The sequence below is a fragment of the Vanessa cardui genome, chromosome 14 (genome assembly GCF_905220365.1).
Source record: "Vanessa cardui chromosome 14, ilVanCard2.1, whole genome shotgun sequence".
NCBI classification, from domain to species: Eukaryota; Metazoa; Arthropoda; class Insecta; order Lepidoptera; family Nymphalidae; genus Vanessa; species Vanessa cardui.
The window spans coordinates 2,195,071-2,221,888 of record NC_061136.1 but is presented as its reverse complement, the minus strand read 5'-3'; the positions used below and the strand labels follow the sequence as shown (position 1 = coordinate 2,221,888).

The following is a 26,818-nucleotide window of genomic DNA, read 5'->3' as shown; positions in this document are numbered from 1 at the left end:
TGTTCAGCGAAGATTATTGGTACTTTTTCCAGTATTTTACTTTAAATTAGTATTCCATAACAATTTATCCGAAATCTATCATCAGTAGTATTCAAAATATATGTTATTATTTAGAGTAAGTCAGAGTAAGAAAACCGTCGTCAGTTTTCAAATTGATACCTCTATCAAGTCTTAAGCTCTTATTACCTTTTAAAATTAAACATCAAGTCATTGCGGCGCAATATGTCATTCTCAAACTGTAAAGCAGATTATCTGAGCACACGAAAATAGATCTTAAGGTGACGAACCTTTTCTTACTCTGACTGCACACAATTCATCTCGTGCTCAAACATGTGCTGATACATGTGTTTTATTTCAAAGAAATCTGTCACGTGTATATGTATACCTATATACCTACACGTGTTGAAGTAACGTGATGATATATTTGCCCCTTAAAGGAAGACGCTAAGCAGTGGATCATTTCATATTTTTAAAATTTAATTTTAATATTATGTGGCAGGGATCTGTGCAAATCTAGATAGATACCACCAACTCATCAGTTATTCTACTAATGTAATACTTTTATTACTATATTTTTGTGTTTTGAATGAGCCAGAGTAACAACAGGCACATAACAGCTTAGCTTTGTGGCCGAGTAAGGTCAATATTTCTAACAGCTCCAATTTCTATGGACAATAGTAACCATATAACAGCCAATTTACAGGCCTCCATATTACATAAAAAAATATATACACCTGAAGCAGTAGCTTGTATTAAAAATACAGTCATAATATAACTCCTTTGAAGATTTGTTCTGTTTCCATCAAGCATAATATTATTTTCTATCAAAGCGACTATAACTAACTATAATATTATTTTATGCATAAAATATTGTAATAAAAATATTAGTTTACTGCTGATCGCTGTTTCTAGTGATTCAATATCGTTCGTGTTTTGATATTTAAAAATATTCGTTTTAAAAATGTTTTCACATTTCATTTGGTTATTTTGCTTTAATATATTTTCGATTTTTGATATAAAAGCGAAAATAGTTTATAATACACTGAAGAACGATTTAACGAGGGCGACGGTTCATCAACCCAGTGGTATTTCATTTTGCGTTGTTTTTTTATATTATTTCTATAACTTTGAATTTCATATTAACTTTATTCAATAAATTACTGGTATCATATACACATTAAATAAAAATCTTGTAAAAAGGGTTGACTTCTCACTTCTCTCTAACTCAGCATCTATTCTCGTTTGAAGGATGAGTGAGCTAGTAGAAGGCACGATGGAAATAACATCTTAGTTATCAAGGTTGCTAGCACATTACTAATAATTGTTGACTTCCAGAATGCATTATAAACATATTTTATTGTTAATAACTAACATGACATCTGCATGCCGAACTGGTGGTAGCTTCACTTAATTTAGTTTGTTAATTGACGATTTTAAGTGCTTGTAAAAAGCGTACTTGAATAAAGTATGTTTTGATTTTGATTATCGTTACAGTACCGGTACGAATCAGACTGAACATTGCTTGCCAATAAAATATATTTTATAGTAAAAGTTATTACAAAATACATAATAGTAGTAAAACTGTTATTAATTTTTCCTTGAATGAAAAATTAAATTTCAACGAAATCATATATTATAATCCTCAATACTTGTAAAGCCTCAATTGTTTTCTTTTCAGTCATCGATAAAACATGTCTCTTAAAACCAGATATCGGTCCATGTCGGTCCGAAATCCCCATGTACTTTTACAAACCATCTGATGGTAACTGTTCCTTATTTATATGGGGAGGATGTCAAGGGAATGGAAACAGATTCGATACTAATAGGGAGTGCATGACAACGTGCCTTAGTCAATCCGGACAAACAAGTAAGTATTATATTTATATCAGCAAATATTTATTGAAGAACAAAAAGATGAAAAAGGTCTGACCAAATTGTAACTCCAAGTTATTCAAGAATCAATTCGGAATCTAGGAGATACCATTGGTTTATTTTTTAGGAATATAGTAATACTGATGGCCAAATTATCCACCTGATGGTAAGTCAATACCGATACACATTATCACCGTAAAAAATATACACCATTCTTTATAACATCTATGCACCTTTAACTTTGGACACCGAGATGTTATGGCCCTTATGTATGCCTTAATTGTCCTTCAAATCGGAACACAGTAAATCTGAGTACTACTGTTCGGTGACAGATATGAGGCTTTGTGTGATAAGTAGTTGGTTTCCAGGCAGGCACATACCCATACATTTTAAATCTTCTAAAGATATTGGGGAAATACCAGTTAATAGCAATAAAAAATCAAAAGCGTCAATGAGACACTTCTATAAACAAAACTAATAATTACATCAATATAAGAACGAGTATAATATGGAAATATAATAAAGAAATTGATCACAAAGAATAGCAATATCTACGAAGATTTTCATCCGATTTTCGCAACCGGTCCGGTGATTAAGGGTAACAGGGTTTAGGCTGATTAAACCGTGAACGTGCTTTTGACACGCGGAGCGGTTCACAGAAATCAATATTGCTCCAGTGTCGATTCAGGTCAATGTTCTTAAAACATGACCTAAGGGATCTTCGAAAATAGAAAATGTCATTTTTTTCCAAACAGCTTCTAATAATTACTTTGTGTAATCACTTATCTAGAAGACTGGTCTTTGATATCATTGACTTCAAAATTTGATGAAGAAATTTGATCGATCGATATCATTGACTTCAAAATTTGATGAAGAAATTGAATTTTGAATCATTATAATATACGATATATTATAATGATTTAAGTAAGCATGGATAGTGTAGCTTTGTATTGATGATAATTATTAAACAATCAGATTATACTTCGAAAATCGACAATTCGGACTAAGAAGTCTGAATAAAATAAGCAAATTAAAAAGTTACCACAACGAAAATAATGCAGATACAGAACACTTTGGAAGATTTGTTACTAATAAAACGCTTTATTCCACGGATAAATTTTGACTTCCACCAAATTTAATTTCTAAATAACCTAAGGCCTTAAAAAATATCCATTTTTTTTCTCAAGCCAAAAAAATAAAAACCTATATTATTATTTGATATTTTAGAAAGAAGACCGAAGTGGTGCAGTTTGTCGTTCGACTACGGATTCTGCTTTGGAGCTCTCGAAAGATGGTACTATGATCCACTTTGGAAGGTCTGTAAGAAAAGGATATACTCTGGTTGCGGTGGGAATAAAAACAATTTCTATAACAAAGAACAGGTAAAGTAAAATACAGATTTTTTAATATGGACTAGATGAATATACTTTTTAATAACAATTAATCCGCTTCGTATGTGAGCCGAAATGGCCCAGTAAGAACGCATGCATCTTAACCGATGATTGCAGGTTCAAACCCAGGCAAAAACCACTGAATATTCATGTGCTTAATTTGTGTTTATAATTCATCTCGTGCTCGGCAGTGGAGGAAAACATCGTAAGGAAACCTGCATGTGTCTAATTTCATAAAAAATCTGCTACATGTGTATTCCGCCAATCCGTATTGGAACATCGTGGTAGGCGAGGAGGCCAAAGCCCAGCATTGGGAATTTTACAGGTTGTTGTTGATAACAATAAATCCGCCTCGTATGGGCTAATTTGAGTGCTATATTTCTACAACTGTTTCTCATACTTTTAGTGCGACTCAATCTGCAAATTCGCCACCGGTGTTATAAGACCTCCGGAAAAGGGTCAAAGTGGAGTTAAAAAAGTTCTCATTGTAAACCCTTGGAGTGCAACAAAAAAGAAAGGACGTAATCAAACAACAACAAAAATTGTAGCAAAACCATTAATTCCCCAATTTCAGCGATTATAAAAAACGTCTACATAATATCGTCTAATTCCAATCTCGATAAATAAAAAGATTTTAATATCAAAAAGTAGATAAAGGTTTGTTTCCACGTGACTGTTAGCCACCAAAGCATTTACCCAAGTTTCAGTTTTCATAGAAATAGCAATTATATTAAAAGATTTACAAACTTCAAATATTCTTCATACTGTTAATTTAATCATTGCTTATGATTGAAATTTAAACAAAATGTTTTAATTAATAAAAAATTTTTACAATCGTATTGAATTATTAAAAAATCCGATTTAAATCTGTTGTATAATAATAGTTCTTTACAATAAAGATTACGCTTTGTTTTCAAGCTCTAGTTAAATACAATAAAAAACAGTAACTCTTTATAAATAATATTTATATTTAATAACACGATCGAAGTTCTATGTTTTCACTTTTCTGTTCACACGAAAGAACTTTAAATATTATAACATCTTGTTTTACGTAGATGCTCCAAATAACTTTTCAGCAGTCCATGATTCCGTCAATCTTTGCAAGAGACTTAAAATTTTATTTCAATAATAAATTTGCAAATACTCTTCCTTTTTTCAAGACGTTTCAAGTTTATTTTACGTCGCACTTTTGATTACCTCCAATAAGTTATTATATATTATTTCAGTTCTGTAACAAAGGATTAATTGAACATCAAAAGATTTAATGAAACATGACTATTGCCTAATAGATCTGGTATATCCAAATGGAGACCAGCAGACTACGACGGAGATAGTATTGGGCATAAGTATGTCTACTTTTAAATGACCAACGTGCTTTCCGAGGCACAGGAAGGGCATTATTGCAAACAATGTAATTTATACAATTGACTGCGATTTACTTTGCAGAAAAATCACATAGTTTCAATTCAGGAATTGAAATCTAGATCTGTAGAGGAATAAGCTGGCAATAATTAGGAAAAACATATGGACAAAAAATATTCCCCAATTATTCAAGCGTTAATAGATAGAAATGAGTTTGCATTTGATGTCACTTTATTCTAAAAAATAATAATAAACGTAAATACTTACCTTCCATTGGTAACACTATTCATGACCTTAAAAATATATTGCGGACACACGTCTGGATGCATAACACGCGAGTGAAAAAGTAATCCTTGACAAAGACAATACAGCATCACAGATAAGGGTACGTTCTCCGGTAAAACTTTCTTCTCGTAAAGAATCGTTGTATATAACTAAAAGAAAAATAATACTACGAATGAAAGAAAAGATTTAAAAAGCAGACGAATAAATGTAATTATAATTTAAGTAGCCGATATTATCTTTTGTAGTCAATATCGAATATAATTTGGTCACTTTTGTGATCATTATTTACAACAACTTCCGAAAAATCATTCATTTTGAAATACACCTAATGTTTACATAGTGCCATAGTTATTTCTTTCAAGTATTGTTAGTTAGATTAAACAACCAATTGAACACTCCGGTATAGAATATCACAAATCGGTTAGAATTTTACAAAATAATTAGACAAGTTTTGAAATTATTTCAGAACGATGTCCAAATTTGGGGTTATTTGTCATCACCAATATTTACATTGCCAAGGTTTGAATTTATATGGTTATCAATTCGCTTGGTTGTGGGGCTTTATGCACACTCGTCAGCGTAGGTACCACACACACGTCATATATTCTGCTACCAAGCTATAAAACTTTGCATTGTTGTATTTCGGCTTCAGCAGTGAGTGAACCAGCGTAACTACAAGCGTAAGCAACATAATAAAGTAATTTTATCAAAGGTTGGTGGCCCATTGGGGATGTCATAATTCAGTATCATTTCTCACGTCGTCAATGTCTATGATAGTGGTGACCACTTACCACTAAGTGGCGCATTTGTCCTTTCACCTACCTATTTCATAAAAAGGTACTCGTTGAAATCTCATTAAAAAACCACGTACACCTATAACAAGATCTTACCTTAAAAGCGCCTGTCAGTGATGCTATGGCAAACCCAAGACTCGGTTTGAATAGGAACGACAATCCAGCGAGATATCCCGCTGGTAACGCGTACAACGCTGAGTCATATCCTTGCTTACGACATAAATAACATATCACAGCCTGCAATGAAATAGAAATAAAAAATGTTATCATTTTTTATATTTTACACACTGATTAAGATAAATGCTTTTGAAAACAGGTTACTGCTATTAAAAAAAAGGAAATACTTGTGAATTGGATGAAAGTTGCTTATAGACTAACTGATTTACTTCCCGTATCTTCATTCATTAATAAAGAAAATAGTTTTGTAATACATTTTATGTAGCCTTTCCTTTAAGTTTCATCAGAAAGGACTACGAAGAGAAGTAAAGAAATTACTGATATTATTGGCTTTTACATCACACCACTAGGTAGTATGTATACCATTAAGGCATTGAGACTAAAAATGACTAATTGCATTCAAAAAAAAATATCTCATAAATTATTTTAAATGTGGGTTAGGAATTAAGTTTAGTTTACTCGATGCCATACTTCAATTCTATGGGATTATTATTGTTTTACCAACTACTTTATGTTGTATTTTAGATTGAAGGGTCAGTATATTAAAGACATTTGGATTTTTTTATTATGGTATAGGTTGGCGGACGAGCATATAGGCCACCTGATGGTAAGTGGTCTCCATAACCCATAGACAATGACGCTGTAAGAAATATTAACTATTCCTTACATCGTCAATGTGCCACCAACCTTGGGAACTAAGATGTTATGTCCCTTTTGCTGTAGTTACACTGGCTCACTCACCCTTCAAACCGGAACACAACAATACTGAGTACTGATATTTGGCGGTAGAAAACTGATGAGTGGGTGGTATCTACCCAAACGGGCTTGCACAAAGACCTACCACCAAGTATACCAGTTCTCCAGGATGTTAGTGAATTGGCGAGAAATGCTAAAGGTAATATGTTTTACAGTATTCATATATAAGGGCAATGGTAACCACTTATCATCATAACCTATTATACTTAAAAGGGTAAAACAACATGACCGTACTCTATAAATACCGATATAGCTAGCGAAGAATAGTCCCATGTTTAAATGATTTCTTCTTAAACTCGAAAGGGCTTTTAACGGTGAAGATATTCTTGGTAATAATACTCGTGCGATAGTGAAACCTAAGCCCACTCCGAAGTAAGTCAAAGCACCCTGAAATTAAACAATATGTGTTATTATTAATAAATAGCTGTGCCCGCGACCTTATACGCGTATCTTATATTTATATTTTAGCATAAGTTACTCCCTATTATATCAGTTATCTACCAGTAAAAGTCTGCCATCAAAATCGGTCCAGCCGTTCCAGAGATTAGCCGGAACAAACAGGCAGACAGACAGACAAAAATTAAAAAAAAAATATTTTGATACATGTACCGTGTGCATTGAGTTAAAAGGGCTATTTTAATATTACAAACAGACACTCCAATTTTATTATATGTATAGATTATAATCATGTTCTAGATGTTTCAAACTTGAAGCCGAGTTTGCTCAATATTTAGACTAGTCGCTGAATCAAGCCCTTATTGACTATTCATGTTTATATTTTGTTTTTATAATTTATCTCGTATTCTAACAAAATCTACATCTGATGAGTGTGAAGCTATATTTGAGCCTTTTCAATGAGAAGGCCTCAAGTCCAATAAAAACATTAACGGTTTTTGCTTTTTCGAACATGTTTTTCCAGTAAAGCACTTTCAATTGATTTCAAAATAAGTAATAATTACTGATTAAAATATAGGTGCTTTTTCGTGATTTTTTTTTTATTTTAGTATGAACATTATTAGTACTTAAATTGCCTATAAAAATACTTTATCAAAATATATATTACCTTAAAAATATATCGGCCGCATGGTCCAGTGTGGGGACAAACATCCTTTGATTCGTCCGTTTTCTGTCTTACTTTTTCAGGTGTAAAAAGCCTGAAAACAAAATTAAGAGAAAATTAAGATTGGTTTAGCGAATTTTTAACAGTGAAAGAAAACATGGTTTGTATGCTAAGGGATATTCTGATAAATAATTCTTTAATAGTACTTGAATATTTAGGGATAATTTAAAGATATTCTGTTTTAGAACATATGTCAATGTTACACAAAATATTTACTTAAATCGATTTCATAAAGGGAAGCTAATACGAAAAAAATCTTTAAATAAAAACAATCCATTTAACTTACCATAATAATGGAGTCCTCTTAGCTCTGTCACCTTCTAACCGCATAAGATAGAAAAGGAGAGCGCTACCGGTCATAAACATTAAAGTTTGTTTTGACGTTGTCATTGATATCATTTTCTTAATTTCAAGTGTACGCATCCAATATTCGATTGCCTGAAAAACATAATAACACTAAAATTACAACTTCAACTTTTTTTTATAAAGTCAACGGATATAAATATATTGTCTATGTGTTTATCGCAGAGTTGATTGACTCTAGCCTATAAGGCTGAAGGCCAAGATTCTGCCCTTTAAAGCCGTTCGGTTTTTCTGTCAGAAATTCTCAACAGTAGATACAGTTTGTATCTTAGCGTTCACACTCCAAAGACTTGAAAAGTACATAAAGATACGTCCACCGTCTGAGCTCTCTAATTTTGTCGGTTTACTATCCCATTCAATAAAGATAGTTAAGGAATAAATAGGACATCTGTATTGCACTCATATGTGCATTAAAATATCTCCTGGGGAATTATTTATTCTCATTTGATAATGGCAACCGCGATCAAAATAGGTAGTAGATGAGGCGAGGTGGCCCAGAGATTAGGACGCGTGCATCTTAACCGATGATTGCCAGTTCAAACCCAGGTAAGCACCGCTGAATATTCGTGTACTTAATATGTGTTTACAATTCATCTCGTGCTCGCCGGTGAAGGAAAACATCGTGAGGAAACCTGCATGTGACTAATATCATAAAAAATTTGCTACATGTGTAGTCCACCAACCCGCATTGGAACAGCGTGGTGGAATATGTTCCACAACCTTCCCCTCAAAGAGGAAGAGGCCTTAGCCCAGCAGTGGGAAATTTTCAGGCTGTTGTTGTTGTTGTTATTTATTTTCATATTGAAGATTGATTTAAACTTTTTCCTTAATACAAAGTTGTATAACTACAGCACGCATTTGTATCTATGCATCGATGACACGCAAATCAGTTTTCGTAAATAACATTGAATTTCCTTCAACATTCTAAATTCAAATTAAAAAAAAAATGTTTTCAAGTAGCGAAAAATAAGTATATAAGCGAAAATGTGATAATAAAGTTTATAAAGCAACTTACCAGATTACAAAATAAATTTATGACCAGACCTCTTCTCTTCGGGGGCTCTAAGAGTATGAAGAGACCGTTTATCGTGTTGGGAATCAAGAAATAGGTGTAATATGTGAATTGCTTTCCGAGAATCCATCTGTAATAAATTTTTATTTTTCGTTTATAGCAGGAAATAAAATTCGTTCTTGTCACGACTTTATTTTAGGTAAAATAGTGTAAAGTATTTATTTATAGACCAATATTTTAATAAAAACGTTACGTTTGGTTATTGTTTTGAATTAATATTCCTCTTGATTTATTCACATAATATATTTTATACGTCACCACGAAAACGTCTGTACATATGATGGATTCAAACAAAACTACTAATTTCATATTTAGCACTAAGGACATACCTAGTATACGTCATATTTTTGGTATATATAGTATATATTTTTAATATTCCTGGTGTGGATAGACACAGCATGATAAAAAACCATTATTATATTTTAGAGAAGCATTTAAACGAAATCCTTTTACTTTTGTGTGTGTGTGTGTGTGTGTGTTTGTATGTGTGTGAGTGCACACAGAGAGTGTAGAAAACGATAAAGAAATGGTTATATGCCTCCTTCGGGCGATCTATTCCTCATACTTCTTCGATGCGAGAAAGAGTAAGAAAAAACTCGTTGTCTCTCTCTTTATATTATATACAGTTTAATACAAAATTATTTAAAATTCTTATTATATTGTTTTAATTCACACGAAATTTTAATAAGAATAACTTATCATTTATATGATCTCAATATACGTCACAGTATAATCTGATACCAACTTCCCACGAGACCATTTTTTTACAACAAAAGCCACATATAAATATATTCGAACATTTGCGTAAGTAAAATAAAAAATTACCGGCAATTATGATGAAATTAATAGTTGCACAGCGCATCCGTTCTGAATGAGTAATTCACTTTCAATCGTTCAGTGGAACAACAAATGCATTGTAACATACAACTATGTTGTTTTATAATTAGTGGAGTAATCAACTGTAATACTTAAATAATTAACATTGACCAACTGAACGAACGGACGGGATGATTTGTCAAATTGTTCGTACTGATTCATTATTATATAAATATAATAATTGTACTTCTACCTTTTTAAAATTGAAAAAGTGTGTGAAAATTACAGTCAATTTTCTAGAAGCACAATTTGAAGCATGCTTTTTTCACTCGATAATGTTCCACTACTTGGCGACCTAGTCCCTCCCCCCCCCTTTTTTTTGAGACGAAGCTATGAACCTAGCTGCTTAAAAACTGGTTTGTGTGTATAAGTGGTAAAATCTTATCTACTGCGCACAGGTTTCCTCACGATGTTTTCCTTCATCGAGCACGACATAAATTGTAGATATAATTTAAGCGCATGAATGCAGTGTTGCTTGACCCGGGTTTGAACACAGAGTCATGCCATAAGTTAAGTTTTGTAACCACTGGGCCATCTAAGCACTTGTATACGATGATTTATATGTGTATAATGTTCATGTGCCAATCATTTTCTTAGATTGTTTGTTAAGACTAACATAATAATAACCGACCTTTCTCAATTTTCAGCAAAAATTTTTGCTATACAGCTACTATTCTAATCTGGTTCATAGTTTGATACTTTTTAAATATATATGTATTTACGTATTTATTATTATATTCAATATATAATTTTCCTTAGACCAACGACCGTACATTTTTGGATTATTATTTTTTTTTATAAAAAAAACATTAATTGTATATCTTATGTTATAGGTAGGCTGATGGTAAGTAGCACAAAATTTGATCTGTAAGAATTAATAACTATTCCTGATATGACAGAAATGTCCCGCTGGCTTTGGGAACTAAGATGTTGTGTCTTGTGCGTATAGTTACACTGGCTCACTCACTCACACGAGAACACATCAATACTTAGTAGTGCTATTTAGCGATAGAATATCTGGAAATACCTACCCAAGATGGGTTTGTACAAAGCCCTATCCAGACCAAATAATTTATATTCATATGTAAATTCACACACACTTCGTAATAAAGATATAGATTTTGCCAACAATACTTAAAAAATAAATTAGTTATGTAAAAATATATACAAGTATAGTAATAAAAATATTTGAAACAAAGGCTGTATCAGTTGCCAGTTCGATTTCCGATCGGAACGGACCTTTGAAATGGGCAGACGAATATCTGTTTCAGAACGAGTGTTCCAATTTATTCGGAATATATCGATACTTTGAATAACAAAGAGAGAAAAGAAAAAAAATTGATATATTTTTTACAAAGGCAGAACTATGGTAATATTACAAATGAAAGAATTGACTAATGTCTTTTCACGGCTAAACTGTTAAACCGAGTTTGATGAAGTTGGTATAAATAATTCCAAGGAAATGTAGAGGATACTTTTCATTCCTAACATCTGATGAGCTGCTAAAACGCAAGCGAAGCCGCGGGCGATATCTAGTTAGGGTATTAAATGATTTTTTGAAACATATTGAAGACATTTGTTATCTGACATGTTTTTTCGTCAGATAAGGTTGAATAAAATATACTTTTAAATTGAACATCTATATAAGATATTGTATTTATGTCCCTGCTATTAGTTCATAGTCGTTCTTGATTCATAATTAAACCGTAGTAGGATATATAATGTTATCCAATGTAGTTTGTCCATTAGGAGTAAGAGAGGTCAGATGGCAATCATCCTGTATAAAAACCGGTAAGATCTGGTTAAAACTAGCACGATCTCGGCATTAACCAATTAAATTCTAAGAAAGAAAAATGTTCAGTCCTGACTATTGCGCCAGATTAAATCAATTATCATATAAAAATCTTTGCAAAAGTAATCTCTTCAAAAGATTTAAAAAAAAATTTTTTATAGTATTTCATTGTACAGCATTATAATGTTCATTAGTCAAAAAAATTAAAAACGGAAACGTTTTGCAATCTATATTATTTTAATGTTATAAATGTGAAAGTACCTCTATCTGTCTGTCTTCCGCTTTCACGACCAAACCGCTTAACCGAATTTCATGAAATTTGGTATGAAGCATACTTGAATTCCAAGAAAGGATATAACATGATCACTAATACACTAAAACGCGAGTGAAGCCGCGAGCGACTACTAGCTATTAATAATTCTAAAGCCTACTAACATAACACTACTGACGGTCAAGTGGTTAGAATCCGTAAATCTTAGCCGATGTTTTCGAATTCAAATTGAGCAGTTCTCCCGCCAACGTATTGGAGCAGAGTTTGCTTAAAAACCTATTCCTCGAAAAGACCTCTGCCTTTGTCCAACAGTTTACTAGTTAGTAGGGCAATAACAATACTTTATAGTTGTATTCCTGGGTGAGTGATTCACTAACTACAGAAAGAATGGAACACAACTTCATGACTAAAGTTGGTTTAGCATTAGCGAGCATGTGAGGAATAATGACAGTTCATACAACGCGAATGTTTATAAGCTGTGGAGACCACTTACAATCAAGCTACCCATTTGACAGTTTACCTCACTAATTTATAAAAACTATGACATTTACAGGCTGTTCCTCAAATATTTAAGGTATCATTGCAAATTCCCCGTTGAAGCAACTGTATCTCAAATATTGCAATAGAGAATGTACTTTCTTTCTGTATCTTCTCGGTATCTACATAACTTTAAAATTAGAACATAAATATAAGTGCTTGTATGTTCGTGTGACAGTCAACCAATTTAAAGAGGTTTCCTATTCCTTCGAAACAAAATATTCCAAAATTATTTTTTCTCTGTATAATAATTTTGATATCATTGAAACGTTATTCGTACTTTAGGTATGTTATCTTAAATTGAGATTGAGGCTATTTTTTATTTTTATTATATTGACGACGATGTAACAAAAACCCCACTGGCTTTATCAGTACATCGGTAGTCGTTGTCAACACGTAGATATCAAACTATACAATAACAATAAAATAAATATAAAACATGTCTGCATTTTATTAGCCGACAACAAAATCTAATTTCAAGAAATTAACGCATTATACAAAAGCACTAACCTCAACAAACAGCCGAAGCTGACACAAGTCCCGCTTATAAGAGCACCCAAAAGGGTTGATCGCACGTAATACTCGCCAGCCTTCATTAACTCCTTTCTCTTCAGCATTTTCTTGCCCTTCATTAAGTTTTGTGCCTGCGAAATGGTGTTATTACAAGCGTCCGACAATTTTAAGTTAATTTGATGGGGAATACCCGACTTTCATTACGACCAATTGCAATAATTCTATAATTTTCTATACAGAATTATATTAAGCTTATAAAGAAAAAATATTTATTTTATTAGATTAGGTACGTTATTCTAAAAACAACATTGTATAAGAACTTGTTTTTCATTAAATAAAAAATATATCAGATATTTTTTGAATTTAAGCATAATTTTATTTACAGAGATAGATGCTGAAATAAATATCAAATTTAAGAAAATAACGCTACATATAAATGATAGATAAGTATCTAACTCACCAAATGTACAATGAAATAAAACTTAGCGCTTCCGATTAAAGAATTTCCATACGTTGAAAATGATGACGTCCAACAGCTTCTGTTCCAAGGATGCAGGAGGACGCTGCAGTGAACATCTCTGCACGTTCTCTCGAATAAATGCTTGCTTATTTCAGCCATTCTACGTCTTTAATCTTCAAAAATCTATAAGAAATATTACCAATAAACAACAAATCTATATGTAAAACTAGAGCTATTACTAAAAATATTTTAGGAATTTCTGAGAAAACAGAAAAGATGGATCGCGTACAAATAATTTTATTTCTACTTGAATCCTTATTTCTTTTTCTTTGGCTTTACCTTCTTGATATCTGCTAATTTATTTTATTGAAAATTATAGTGGTATTACTATAATCATAAAATAAGTATACTCTTTTAATAACATGGTTACTTACAAATACAAACTATACATTTGATGATAATTTCAAAATGATCAAGGTTATTCTCACATCAAGTAGTTGTAAATGGTATACAATTCTGTATTCATTTTTTTTGTATGTTCATGTAATTTTGTTACAAACTTTTGCGTTTAGATTTACATGTAATCCTTAGTTTCCAATAAATATAATTGACATAAGATTGCTAAGTTTCATTCATCATTCATCAGAATATTTTTATCATGTTACTGCGTGAATTTGCGATACATGCAAGTTGAATGTGAATGTTTTGTTTAAAATCTCTTATTCGCGTTTTTACCCAATTAGCTAAATTGTTCGTTCATTCTCTGAACCCACACGAGATCGAGCAAGGTTTCGCCTACACGATCATTATTTTCAATCACCGGACATTTTGTGAATGTCATCTATTGTTTTGTGAGACATTCTTAAGTATTTACTTAAGCACGTCTCAAAAATATAGTTCAAAAGAAAGAAATCCACTAGCTCAAATATTATTTTCAGACAGACTATAGCATTTTAAATAAAAAAAAATCAATTCAGTGTTACCATTAATATTATTGACGATTAAATCAAAAACAGAAAATTGTGCATTACAGTCCAAATAAGCACCACTGAATATTCAATATTCATGTGCGTAATTGGTTTTTATCATATTTACGTCGTGCTCAGCAGTAAAGGACACTTTGTAGAAATATCTGCATGTGCTGGAGCAGAAAACCAGAAAAGAGAAGAATCGAGAAAAAGCTCCTAACCTTATCAAACATAGATGTCACCTTGATGTCTGTAAGAAATATTAACCATTCCTTACATCGCCAATGCGCCGCCAATCTTGGGAACTAACATGTTATGTCCCTTGTGTCTGTAGTTACACTGGCTCACTTACCCTTCATACCGGGACACAACAATACTGAGCACTAAAGCGGTAGAATATTTGATGAGTGGATGGTACCCTGACGGGTTTAAACAAAGATTCTTATTTCAAAAATCGAACCAAAAAATCGAATTCTTAACATTCCGTATCGATCGATACTGCCTAAGTATTAAAAATTTAAGTCGCTTACAACCCTACATATAATAATCCGACATTAGGCCCGCACGAGTCGCGGTTTATTTATAAATAAATTATTTCACTGCTCTATTGTACACAATGAGTTTCAATTGAACGGCGATGTGGTTTATAATAGACGAAATTTTCAATATAGGTACGTTTAAAATGTGCGTTTTCGATAGATACTGCTTGTGTTTATAAGTCCTTTTTAAATTAAGCTCGTATTAAATGACATTGATAATATTTACTAGTAGAATGCGGTTGCGCTCGATTTTTAGGGTGTTGGTTGTCATGTTAAGCTAAAAAGTAGTATATTACCTTGCTTGGAATTCATGTTTGCTTGATACCAAATTTCATAAAATTCGGTTGAGCGTTTTGGTCGTGAAAGAGTAGCAGACAGACAGAGTTACTTTCACATTTATAATATTAATTTGTACTTAGTATTTGTTGATTTCTAGGTGGGATATATACCAGTTTAATTGTACTTTACTCACAAGAGCCGAAATGACCTACGTATAGGATAGAAGAAGTTATAAGCTTGACATTCAATTCAACATTTACTAACATGACGATTCAAAATTGCTTTTATATACCAAATTGAATTTAGAACATTTTGATTAAAAAAAATAGTTTCTACCAATCAAATGAATAAAAACTTTATACAAGGCTCTTACAAGAAATTTTAAATTTAGAATTATAACTGGTTTCGAACGTGTTCCAACGAATGGAACTGGCGGGAAATAAATAATTAATCTTTTCCGATGCTCATATCACATACGTATGGAATACAAAAAAAAATCTAGTGAACTTATGTTTTAAATCACAGTTTATACATTTTTTTAAAAAAACTTGCAGGATGGTGAGTGGTGCGTGATATAACAATATAAGGTAATCTCGGGAACTAAGATGAACGTTGGGAACTAAAATGTTTCATCGCATTTGTCTTTAGTGATATTGGCTCATTGATCACAACAATAACTATTGCTATTTCGTATGATTGATTGGCCAATGGTGATTCGAGATGATCACGTGATATTAGATTTTCTTCAATGGAAGAGTATTCGTCAATATTTCAAAGCGTAAACGTCGTATAGCAGCCGTATGTGCTGTGCTATTGGCGTCTTATTTAGGACTAATTTAATCACTAGGTTTCTAGCCAATATCCCTCTTTGTAACGTACCCGCCCCCCTATCAGTATGCAAAGTTTGTTTACTAGATCAACGAACGGCTACGTGCCTCTATCTAAGAATGAAATTTGCATGTTCAATTTTGTAAGTCAGGTATAGTTAAAATTTTAATCGTTTTCAAAGGAATACCGTCCGTAATGTAAAAGATATAGAGCTTGGATTTCTGTGGTAGATCTCGTAGATCGTGGAGTAGTTTTACCAGATAGCGCTGGTATGTTTTTAAGTAATAACACATAATAATTTCTATTATATCATAAAAATATTATAAGAGATAATTTTATTGTCAGTTAATAACTGATATTGAATTTTTAAGCTAAATATTGAGAGTTATAAAGGTGATTACAGTTTTGCAAGCAATATAGATAGACTTGTCCTTTTATTAATATATATAAAATTAACTCGTATGCCGTGAAACGACTAGGCCATATCGTCATGTCTAGTATATGGGTTCCTATACACGTGGTGCCTTGACGACATCCGTGGAGTAGTGTGTACACAGGTACGCCACGTCGAGGTCCCGGGTTCGATGTAGAAAAATTTCATTAGTTATCTATGTTGTCTTGAGTCTGGGTGTTTGTGGTATTGTTACTTCTGATTTTCCATAACACGAGTGCTTTAGCTACTTACATTGGAATCAGAGTAATGTATGTGATGTTGACCAAATATTTATATATGTATATGCATACTTCATTTCAATATAATAACGAATAGTCATATATTTAATACTTTTATTTTATTATTTATAATTTCCACAATCAACAAATACGATATTTGCCTTGCTCGGCGTCACGTGACGGCCTTATTTTTTCTCATTTAACGTACGATCAGAGTAAGAAACCCTTCGTCATTAACTGCTTTATCAAGTCTTAAACTCTTAGTACACAGCCTAGAAAACAGCCTAACAGAAACTTACACAAGCCATAAGAATGGCTAGACAAGTAACTGGTATTGATATTGCTCGATTAGCATATTTTGATTATTATTTACGAAATATTAATATTTGCTTGTGTGAAAAAGGTTATTATACAATTAATGAGTTTGTGACCGATAGCACACCTTGGGATGAAACGATCGCCTCCTGGCTATTTTATTTCATATTAAATGAAATCATGTTTATATAATATATGAGACAAAAAAAAAAAAAAAAAAACAATCCACTGAGTTTCTTTCGCCGGTTCTTCTCAGGTCAGGGTATTTTCTTTTCCGAACTGGTGGTACTGTTTCACTTGACAAAGTGTAATACTTCTATATTGAATAAAGTTATTTGAGTTTGAATTTGAAAACGCCATAGATACTGAAATTTCTTACTTTGTACAAAACGAGCTACCTTCTTTATTGTCCAGACGAGATTATACCAAAATGGTGTTACTTACAAGTGCATAAGACAATATTATGAATATTCCCAATAATACGGATCGTTTTGATACAACCAGCGACAATTATTGTGTAAACAAGACGAGTTAAGGTAACTTATAACACAAAATTTTCGATTCCACACAGTAAATGCCGTAAATCTTAATTATATTACAAAAATAATAAATGATAAAACAGGAGATATTATTGATTATATTCAGTCCATCACTAATAACACAACGATCATATCTAGCTATGTTCAATTACTGAACTGACTTCCTGGATAATTGTATATCCTTTAAAGAATTTAATTAATTTACCTTTTTTCCTAGAACAAAATCAAGTGTCGTACTTCCAATAAATATTATTCTTAAATTCGCTGTAACGAATTACTATTCAGCGTATGCATTTAAAAAACTATTTATCGAACAAAATTATTATTATTATTGAATATATAAATATATTTATAACAATAACAACTACCTATGCCAATTTCTTGACAATTCATTCTTTGATCTGGTATTCTATAAACAATTAAAAATGTTTAAAAATACTTTCGATAATTTGAAATGTAAATAAATCATACCTTCTCAATTAGTTCACCGAAATTCCAATATATTTAACTCAGGACAAACGAAACACACACACAAACAAACGTTTATCAATATACAAACGTCACACACATCCATTCAACGCTATGACTTCTAAGATTGTACCTCGTCATTCTGAACTTCGAACGGTGCGCGAACGCATATAATGAAGTGCGAACTAAATATTATGCAATACGTTAACTACGTATAATTGATTTCGTTTATTCGTTTCAAATGCCGCATTAGTCTTTTGGCTGGCTGCTATACTGAGGTCCTGGTTTCAAATCTTGTCACGTTTTTGACTCTAGATTAGACCCAGTAAATTTGTTGTGAGGTAAAGAGCTCCAATGCGGGTTGGTGGATTTACATGTGACACAATTTTCTTTAAAATAAGACACATGCAGGTTTCCTTACGATGTTTTGAGCACGTGATGAATTATAAACACAAATTAAGCATATGATTATTCAGTGGTGCTTACCTGGATTCGAGTCTGGCTCAGACAGACAGATAAATATTTAAAAAAATATTATTTTAATATTTCAAAAAGATGCTTCAATGTATTATATGCATATTACATTAATTGAGAATTTGACTTTGCATTGTGTTTTTTTTATAATGTATTGTTGTTACAATATTATATACTTATTTACTGTCCCACGCCCAGTTCGCATGTATATGTAGTACGTTTTTATTGTTTTTTTTTATTACTATTATCAGATTACAAACGAATACATAATTATGATTTTTTTTTAATTTTAATGCAGTATTTAATTTGTAATAACAATATAACGAATAAATAAAAATGTCACGAAGAACCTTACTCCAACTTGAAGTCATATTATTCGATACAAGATTTTAAAGATGATAAAAAAGCGTCGAGTTAATTTCTGTTGACTTCCAAGCAGGATATATTAATTAAATAATTGTATTAACTAACATGACTTTGTATTTTTTAAATGTTGAAAAAGAGTAACTACTGAGTTTCTTGCCGGTTCTTCTCGGTATAATCTACTTTCCGAACCGGTGGTAGCTTCACTTAATTGTAAAATGACGATTCAAAAGAGCTTGTAAAAGCCTACTTTAATAAAGTTTATTTTGATTTTGAATACATAAATATTATCACTACGTATGATAAGATACATAGATAAGAACATGTAGATTGATTTATTGATTTACATACTATAAAACAAAGTCGCTTACCGCTGCATTATCAACTCTTCAAAATTACGCAACGGAGTAGTACAAAATAATAGAGAACTTTAGAGGTTTCTAATGTAAGCACGTTAATAAACACTTTTTTAAGCGCTCACAATTTTAGCAAAATTGCAAAAGCTGGCTAAACCCTACAGATAGATCAATATAATATAGTACAGTATTGTACACATAAAAAAAAAAAAAAAACAGCGATGATGTATCCCTAATATATTACTAGGGATAGCTCACAACCACGATTTTTTACCTTTTACTTTTTACGATAAATAATGGTTTATTTACGAAGCGATTTTAAGCAACACAGCCTTAATCTTTATCCAATTAAGTATTTAAATAGATTGCGCATTTTACATTGTTCGATATGGATTTTCACAGAATGTAATTTAAATTAATATTTTCGAAGATATTACAGTTTTAAAATGCATTGACGTAAGAGTTTGTATTGTCTATTGACAAAAATCTATGCACTTTATAGTACATATATTTATTATCAGTATTACCGTGTAATTCCGGGGCGGATCGATAGTGAGACTATTTAATAAAAAGTAAAAATAGCTCATAATATCACGTTCTCCAATTTCATGATCATGTATTTCAATGAGTTTCATGTTTATTTTTGTTTCATTATAGATAGTTAAATTTGTACTATTAACGTCAGTCATTATCAGATGTTGCAAATTGTGCAAATCAAATATAAATCTAATGATTATTGGTTAAAAAAACAGAGCACAGATATGTCTAAATATTATAAAAATATTGCCACCATGCTATTGAATGAAATCAAAATTCAAAAATAAATAAAAATTTTAACAAACCGACTTCAAACAAAACACTAATTTAAAACCAATAAATATGCACTAAAAAGTAATAAAAATAATTGCGTATTCAACATTTTTTTTTAAGTCTTCCTAAGTGAAATGAAATGATAAATATAAGACTAATTAAAAGTCGATTTACGATTATATAACGTAGTTATAATTATTGTTTGGAGCCGGTTATGAGGTAACAAACATAAAAAAAATACAGACGAATTGATAACCTCCTCTTTTTTGAAGTCGGTTGAAAAGATAGAAATAAAAAATTATAATTTTATTAATACGAAAAATAATACATTTATAATGTCAGTGGATTTTACATTTGTCAGTGTACATTTACATTAATTTTGACAACAAAGATAGCATGCTATTTGCTGTAATTGTACCTATTCGAATCTGTATTAACCCCAGGGCACGCCGGGAGATATTTCAAGTACTTCGAGGACTAACTACCAACGTACAAGCTAAACAAGACGTACTTTAATTGAACGAGTACATTACATAGCGTAGAATGATTTTTATATGACATAGGGCGTTAGAATATCTTAATCTACGACTTTATTAAATAAATAAAATAAATATTTTATACTATTGCAGCTTTATCTAGAGTTTAAAGTAAAAGTGTGTGTATTTGGCTTCTTGCTTTTTTTAAATAGTATATTTAATACAATAATAATTCATTTGTACCTATAATTAGGCTTAGCGTAGATATGCTTTTGATTACTTATACAAGTACTTAATTGTTAATTTTTATCTTAATTCTTATTTCGGTGTTTACTTATAATTAACTTATCATTTTAGTTTTAGCAGTTTTTCATAAAACTAATAGATACACACACATGCTATGTAGTTGGTGAACCATGAAACAAAAAATAAAAATCTTTAGCATATTAAGACCTGAAAACGTATATAATTATTTTGATCTACCGTCGTTCCACGTGTAGTGTGGATAAAAAGGTACTTGATACTATAACGACTACGATATAATATGAAATGACTATTTGTTATTGAAATTAATCATTCATTACCAAAGATACGATAAACAATAATCACCTTTACCTTATTCGACCTCGTTAACAATAATTAATTTATTAAACAGCAATTTCCTCTTTACTATTTCTTGCAAAATAGATCTTATCACATTAGACTAAAGTTCAAAATTAATTAATCCTTATCCGAGATAGATCATTTGTTAGTTTAGGTACGTATTCGTTAATTACTAACTAGCGTTAAATGTTAGTCTTTGAAATAAGACAAAACATTGTTGTACTGAGACTGACCAGTCTTGGAACTTTGTTGGACAAAGTTAATACTTCGTACTTGTAGACAAAGTAAGACATCAGTGTGAGACAATTCAAAGATCAAATATACAAGTTGATGTAACACATTATTAAGAGCATAAGACTTAAAAAAATAATTTGTTTCATATTCGTTAAACAAAGTACGACTCTTAGTGAAACTACATATATATATTTTGGAGTGGGTGATAAATTGTAGTCATAAAAGACCTTCGTTCTATGGGATTCAGGATTGCTTCAAACTAAATGCAATCAAAATCGGTTCAAGAGTTTATCCTTGAAATCGTAATATAGGTACGGGCAGTATTCATTTCCATTTATAATATTAGTATTTGAGACATATGATTATATTTTGATTCAATTTAAGTAACAACCTATAATGTTCTTCTATCGGCCTAAGCATCACTCTCTTTGAGATAAGGACTTTAATGAATTTATTAATAACTTCTAGCAAACTTCTAGCAATTGACGCGAAATTTAGCGTGACCTTTTCATGACAATTTCATAAACGCTTACCAAGGAATATGGGTAATGTCAACTTCAATAGGGTTGGTTAAGTACTGGTAAAAACAGCATATTTTAATACAGGATAAATGAATTTGAATGCACCTCAGAGTCAGATTTATGTGTGTCACTTAAGAATGTATGTCTATTATAAAAGTAATTTTACGGAAACGTTAACATTTCAATGTGTAGTTATTTATAGTAAAAATCATTTAACAACATGAATGAGCACAGATGGCCCAGTGGTTAGAACGCGTGCATCATCTTCTGCCACATGTGCATTCCACCAACCAAATTTGTCACATGCAGGTTTCCTCACGATGTTTTCCTTCACGGCTGAACACGAGATGAATTATAAAGACAAATTAAGCACATGAAACAGCGGTGCTTGCCTGGGTTTGAATCCGCAATTATCGGCTAAGATGCACGCGTTCTAACCACTGGGCCATCTCGACTCTCAATCATTTGTCATTAAAGATAAAATAATAATGTCACTATGGCACTTGAATAGTTTAGCCTTAGTAAGCGTTTGTTATCTGCATTATAGTAAATTCAAGTGATACAATGAAAATCATATCATATTGTCTTAACAAACTTGAATGACTCAATAAGAATATTATATTAAAATATTATTGGTATTTTCAATTGGTAGGGCATTGGGGTAAATTCCTCCTACTCATTGGATGTCCTACTACCAAACACGACATGAGGACCTTGAAGAAAAGAGCGTACTCCTTTCTTAAAGGGTGGAAACGCAACTGCAAGCCCCCTGGTGTTGCAGATGTCCATGGGCGGTGGTAGTCACTTTCCATCAGGTGAGCCTCCTGCTCGTTTGTCACCAATGTCATGAAAAAACAGATCTTATTTGAATTCCGGTTTGATCCAGATGTAACATATTGTGTTCCAAGGATGCTGAAGCATTTACGATTTAAGGAATGGTTAATACTTCTTAAGGGCAGTTGTGAACACTTACTAACATAATGAAACGTTAATGAGGAACGATTTTATACGAGATGCCCTACGTCATTCGAAGATCGAATCAAAATCAAAATCAAAATAAACTTTATTCAAGTAGGCTTTTATAAGCACTTTTGAATCGTCATTTTACAATTAAGTGAAGCTACCATCGGTTCGGAAAGTAGATTCTACCGAGAAGAACCGGCAAGAAACTCAGTAGTTACTCTTTTTTAACATTTAAAAAATACAACGTCATGTTAATTAAATACAATTATTTCAATTAATGTATCCTGCTTGGAAGTCAACAGGTATTAACTCCACGCTTTTTTATCATCTATAAAATCTTGTATCGAATAATATGCTTTTTCTACCAATGTGTTTTTTACAAACGATTTGAATTTACTAAACGGAAAAGTTAAAAATTTCTTAGAAGTGAATGTAAATACTTCCCGTATTAAGACATGTAGAGCGATATAGTTGTAAATACGTTGTGTATGTACCTATATGTCACCGTAACATTACAAACATTGTTAGATTACAATCTATCTCGAAAGATTGTAAACTGTCGAAATATTGTGAACCGTGATATATGATTGCAATTTAACGCATTATTCTTAGGTATATATAGACGTATGGAGTTTCTTGTACTGACTAATATACATATATATTATGTTAATCTATGAAAAGATACCCTTATAAATTCACTTTTTCTCTTTACATAAAACTTCCTAAGATCGATTTTAAATTTATTTTAAATCAATTACAACACTTGGTAGTAGGGCTTTGTGCTAGCCCGTCTGGGTTGGTACCACCCACTCATCAGTTATTCTTCCGCCAAATAACTGTACTCAGTATTGTTGTGTTCCGGTTTGAAAGGTGAGTGAGCCAGTGTAACTACATGCACAAGGGACCTAACATCTTAGTTCAAGGTTGGTGGCACATTGACAATGTAAAGAATAGTTAATATTTCTTACAGCGTCATTGTCTATGGGTGATGGTGACCACTTACCATCAGGTGGCCCATATGCTCGTCCGCCAACTTATATCTTACAAAATAAAACTAGTAAATTATAAAACATAACATAAATTTATAACAGATCAATTTTATGACGTCATAAATGTATAAAGAACTATAAAATATTAATTATTATGATGAGAACATTAAAAATTTATGTTTTAATGGCAATCGCGTGTTGAATGTTATTAATATTATTCTGTTTATTAAGATTTCCTGTTTTGGGTTGACAGTACAATCTACGGTCTTTGATTGAGGGAATGGAGATTGTGGAGTTTGCTGTCAAATTTAAGTCTGTCGGTTAGCGAAGCCTTTGAGAAATAATCATCTCTAGATTCCAAATATAAACAAGACATATGTGGCCTGTTGCAACGCCATTAGGCAGTTTTCATTCAATGATATAAAACAAAGTCGCTTACCGCTGTCCCTATCTATGCTTATAACTTTGAAATTACGCAATGGATTTTGGTGCAGATTTTTTTAATAGATAAAGTGTTTCGAGAGGAAGGTCTTTGTATATAATACATGGACAATATAGTAAAGAAATACTGATAATTTTCGTAGTTTCTAGTGTGATGTCGTAAATAAACAAATTCTGTAGTATATTTAGTATCAGTATTGCGTGCGTGCGAAGCCGTAGCGGGTAACTAGTTAGTACATTGTACAAAACTTTAAATTGATGATGTATTTTTTTTACTTATACTATATTTTTTATGTTCTTTTATAATAATACCAATCAATCAAATCAGAGGCATTAATGGAAAATATACATAGATTCACCTATTATTAATATTTGATATATAAATTAAAACGTTATTAATAATATGTGCAAAGCAAATGACTATCGCTATGAAAAACAATATTTATGTATTCACATATTTTCGTGGTCTAATGGAAATAAAATATTAATACATCATTACTAAAATACGTTGAAACAGAAATATTTTAAAATGCATCGTTATATATATTGAAATGACTTAAGTGCTCAATTAGAAATATATGAATATGATTTTCTTTACTTGAATCATACTATGTAACTGTAAACGTAACTAAAGAACGGACTAATCATTTAAAGAAAAAAACATATATAGCTAACTAGAATTTTTTTAAGTCATTTCAGACGGTTCAAATAACACTTGATTCAATATTTGAATGAATCAAATCTCAACTGAATTAGTTTCATTCGACTGTATACCTTTAAACCTACTACAACAAAGTTAGCAATAAAATATGCGACTTGATGGTAGGGCACCACTCATCAGTTATTCTACCGCTAAATAACAGTACTCAGTATTGTTGTGTTCCGGTTTGAAGGGTGAGTGAGCCAGTGTGCCGGGCACAAGGGACATAACATCCTTAGTTCCCAAGGTTGGAGGCACATTGACGATGTAAGGTAAGTAATATTTCTTACAGCGTCATTGTCTAAAAAAAAAACCTTCCGAATAATTAATTGCATCATTATTCTAAATAAATGAAAATTTTCACACACATTCATAAATAATTAATAAAAGGATACATATTAAAACGAGAGGTTTCGTTTAAATAAAGTTGTAGATTGTAGATAAAATTATATAATTATGTTTAAAAATAATTAAATGAAAACGACAAAATTTTAATTCAAATTACCTTGCAAAATAAAACAAAAACAAAAAAATTACTTCAAATTATACTACTTAAGACTGTATACAATAAGAAGGGCAGTGAATAAAAATAAACTTCAAACAATACACTATTTTAAAACAAAATAATATGCACTAAAAAGAATAAAATTAATAATAGCGTATTTTACTTTTACAAATTAATAATAATCAACTTACATTTTCTACTTATTAATACGTTAGTTTTAGTTACAATTACTGTTATTTTTGAAGCTGATGTCAGCCAAGAAAACACATATTTACATATATCTAGTATTGAAATATAAACATAACAAAATCGGTTCAAATGATTCGCATAGTACTTTTTCCGATAACTACATACTTATCGCATAGTGCTTATCCAGAATCATTACATAGTATAAAACAAGATCGCTTAACATAATATGTCTCTTGTATGTTTTCAACCGACTTCCAAAAGGAGGAGGTTATCAATTCGTCTGTATTTTTTTTTTTTTTTTATGTTTGTTACCTCATAACTTTTCACTGGGTGGACCGATTTTGATAATTTTTTTTTGTTTGAAAGGTAGTGCTTCCCGTGGGGTCCCATTTTTTTAATTTTTTTTCCGATGATGGTATCCATATGAAAACGACATAAGTCTTAAATTTGCATTATGTATATGCGTGACAAATCGGTGAATAACTGAAAATCACGTTAACCAATTTTGATAATTCTTTTTTTAATATAAAATATATACTTCAAGGGTAATTTGGTGAAAGTTTGGTAAGGTTCTGATCACAGGATCCATGACAAAGTAACGGAACGGAAGGGAACGGAACAATTCTGAGGAGCACGTTAGCGATACTCAGTCGAATCTTTTATTTATAGGTTATTTGGATATTTGAGTCACCTTCCGTAATGTGGTTATGTTTATGTAATTATCATAGTCGAATATTATAATCAACTAGCTACCCACCCCGGCTTCGCACGGGTGCAATACTGATACTAAATATACTACAGAATTTGTGTATTTACGACATCACATCGCAAACTTCTAAAATTATCAGTGTTTATTTACTATATTGTTCATGTATTATATACACAAACCTTCTCCTTGAATCACACTATCTTTTAAAAAAAACCGCATCAAAATCCGTTGCGTAG

General features: G+C 31.4%; 2 protein-coding genes across 4 annotated transcripts in view; one reads left to right on the top strand and one right to left on the bottom strand.

Annotated features, from left to right (window-relative positions):
* The first annotated feature begins 870 nt into the window (after window positions 1-870).
* On the top strand, window positions 871-3,958 carry LOC124535335 (BPTI/Kunitz domain-containing protein-like). The gene is made up of 4 exons (XM_047111522.1): window positions 871-1,085; window positions 1,679-1,867; window positions 3,100-3,254; window positions 3,670-3,958. Exons 1-4 carry the CDS (start codon window positions 962-964, stop codon window positions 3,844-3,846), a joined length of 645 nt encoding a protein of 214 aa, XP_046967478.1. The 5' UTR covers window positions 871-961; the 3' UTR covers window positions 3,847-3,958.
* Window positions 3,959-4,210: 252 nt separating this feature from the next.
* LOC124535336 (transmembrane protein 135-like) overlaps window positions 4,211-26,818 on the bottom strand; it is an 86,408-nt gene continuing 63,800 nt past the window's right edge. For 2 of the 3 annotated variants that reach the window (XM_047111524.1, XM_047111525.1), the window contains exons 2-10: window positions 13,642-13,824; window positions 13,179-13,312; window positions 9,136-9,262; window positions 8,044-8,195; window positions 7,701-7,791; window positions 6,872-7,024; window positions 5,801-5,941; window positions 4,893-5,059; window positions 4,211-4,491 (exon numbers count right to left, since the gene is read on the bottom strand). In XM_047111524.1, coding sequence (XP_046967480.1) covers window positions 4,440-4,491; window positions 4,893-5,059; window positions 5,801-5,941; window positions 6,872-7,024; window positions 7,701-7,791; window positions 8,044-8,195; window positions 9,136-9,262; window positions 13,179-13,312; window positions 13,642-13,800 — 1,176 coding nt within the window. In that variant the 5' untranslated portion in view covers window positions 13,801-13,824 and the 3' untranslated portion in view covers window positions 4,211-4,439. Of the gene's footprint in view, window positions 4,492-4,892; window positions 5,060-5,800; window positions 5,942-6,871; window positions 7,025-7,700; window positions 7,792-8,043; window positions 8,196-9,135; window positions 9,263-13,178; window positions 13,313-13,641; window positions 13,825-18,252; window positions 18,417-26,818 lie in introns of those variants that run through there. The other variant, XM_047111523.1, reaches the window with a different exon arrangement.